The 2,379-nt window shown below is 39.6% G+C and overlaps 1 protein-coding gene across 1 annotated transcript; it reads right to left on the reverse strand.

Annotated features, from left to right (window-relative positions):
* Nucleotides 1-882: 882 nt before the first annotated feature.
* Nucleotides 883-1,781, reverse strand: LOC107578136 (gastrula zinc finger protein XlCGF8.2DB-like; the record flags this gene model as incomplete). Its single annotated transcript, XM_016264122.1, has 1 exon — nucleotides 883-1,781. A coding segment is annotated over exon 1 (871 nt), but the record flags the coding sequence as incomplete, so codon positions are not given.
* Between the last annotated feature and the right edge of the window lie 598 nt (nucleotides 1,782-2,379).

A 2,379-nucleotide genomic window follows, 5' to 3' on the forward strand; every position in this document is an offset into this window, starting at 1 on the left:
CCCGCAGAGCCGCCTGCTTCCGCAGAAGCCTATAGCTCGCTCTTCCAAGCCTCAGCAGTGCCGCTACTACAAGCGATGTCAAGCACCACACCAATCTTAAGCTTTGCAAATTTTGGGGGGTTATCAATGCTCCTCTCTGGCTGCTGTCCCATACTAATTGCATCTTTTGGGGGAGTGCTCTGGGTCCGGGCTAAAAGCCGAGCTTGGTCTCTTCTCTCCGTACAGGGGGAGTACCCCGGACTCGAGAGTAATTACCGAGCTTGGAGCCCTCTCCCCGGACAGCACGCCAAATACACATAACCTTTACTCTGTTAATTATATGCAAGTGTGAACTCGTGAATTCATGTATTTTGTCAATAAGATAAAAGTGTTTTGTTGAAAGAAGCTATTTTCTAATCTATATAGATCTTTGATATGAAAAAAATATTCAATCATATCAATTGATTCCCCCCCCCCCTATATTTGGCTCTTTGAGGGGTTTACAGTAGTCATGATTTAAAAAAATAATAATTACCAGTACATTCTCTCACTAAAGATGAATCAGAAAATGCAGTGACAAACTGAATGAAATAAAGAATATTACATTTCATTTGTTTGATCATTATTTATATTATCATTCAATTACACTGTGGCATTTCGCAGCATGACAGAAGTTTAACTAATATTTTGAACCTAAGTTATCAATATCTAAAAAGTAAAAGAAGATTAAGAAATAAAAGAAGTGGGTATGAAGGTGGACAATCAGATTTGGCCCACACTCCGCAGCAGTGAACGTTCACTCAGATTTACAGGTGAAGGAATTCTCTCCAGTGTGAACTCTCATGTGAGTTTTTAGGCTACATTTATGACTAAAACTCTTTCCACATAGATGACACATAAAACAGTTTTCTAAGTGAGTCTTTGTGTGACGATTAAGGCTTACTTTGTGTGAGAAACACCTTCCACACTGACCACATATGAACTGTTTCTCTCCGGTGTGAATGGTCATGTGGCATCTACGGGTTAGTTCTGTCGTGAAGCTCTTCCCACACTGATCACATGTGAACAGCTTCTCTCCCGTGTGACTTCTCATGTGGTAATTAAAGGTGTTTTTGTGAGTAAAACTCTTTCTGCACTGAGTGCAAGTGTAAGGCTTCTCTCCAGAGTGAATTCTCATGTGGACTTCGAGGACTCCTTTTCCAATGAAACTCTTTCCACACTGTTTACAGATAAAATGTCTCTCTCCAGTGTGAATCCTCATGTGGACTGCCAGGTTTTGTTTTTGAGGGAAATTCTTTCCACACTGTTTGCAGGTGAACAAGCTCTCTTCACTGTGAGTTCTCATGTGGGAATTTAGGTTGCATTTATATGCAAAACTCTGTCCACACTGAGAGCAAGTATAAGGCTTTTCTCCAGAGTGACTTCTCATGTGGACTGCAAGGTATCTTTTTTGAGCAAAACTCTTTCCACACTGCTGGCAGTTGTAAGGCTTCTCTCCAGTGTGAACTCTCATGTGAATTTTAAGGTTTTCATTGGTAGTGCAACACTTTCCACACTGTTTGCAGGTGAAAGCGATGTCTCTATTGTGAATTCTGATGTGGACCTTAAGGCTTCCTTTTCGATTGAAACTCTTTCCACACTGATGGCAGGTAAAAAAGCTCTTCAATTCAATCTTCTGGACACTTTTTTGAGAGGAGCACTCCTTAGTTTTTCTCATTAATTTTTCTCCAATTTTGAAATCACGATCGTTCTCATTCTGCTCTTTCTCTTCCATATCCTTCAGCTCTTGACTCTCCTCAATCAGGTCTAAAATGAAAAAACAAATACAAAACCAGTTTAATGGCACAAAGAAACAGACAACAAAACCAAGAGAAGGCATCAAAATCTACTGTAATCTCAGAAACTCTTTGCTTTCAAACTTTCAACCTGGTAGTTATCAAATGCCTAGTGAAACAGAGCTTGACCAAAGGAGAGCTGCTTTATTTTCCAGCACAGTATTCATTTGGACAGCATGAGAATTGTATTGCCAATTTTGTGAACAAGCATTAGCACGGTTTAGGTCTTATCTATCCAACTGCTACCACAGGAGGCATTTCATCAAACACAAGTACAGAACGATGTTTTGTGTAAATCGTACGTAAAGCCGTTCCAACATAAACTTTAGAATTCATGAAAATTTTCACATTTTCTAAATGTTAGTGGGTACAAAAGAAATGTACCACCTGCTCCCTACCACACATAAATGGTGCGTAAAACATGGCGTGTTCTTTTCGGCAAACTGATAAGACTGAATTTTGATGCGTTAATATAACAAGTTTGTTTGCCCTGTACAACTTTGGGTAAAACGCAGTGCTCGTCACTGTCACTTTTTTATTTTAATACTAATACTATACTGCACAA

This window comes from Sinocyclocheilus grahami, unplaced genomic scaffold (assembly GCF_001515645.1).
Source record: "Sinocyclocheilus grahami isolate Dianchi unplaced genomic scaffold, SAMN03320097.WGS_v1.1 scaffold9023.1, whole genome shotgun sequence".
In the NCBI taxonomy this organism is placed as follows: Eukaryota; Metazoa; Chordata; class Actinopteri; order Cypriniformes; family Cyprinidae; genus Sinocyclocheilus; species Sinocyclocheilus grahami.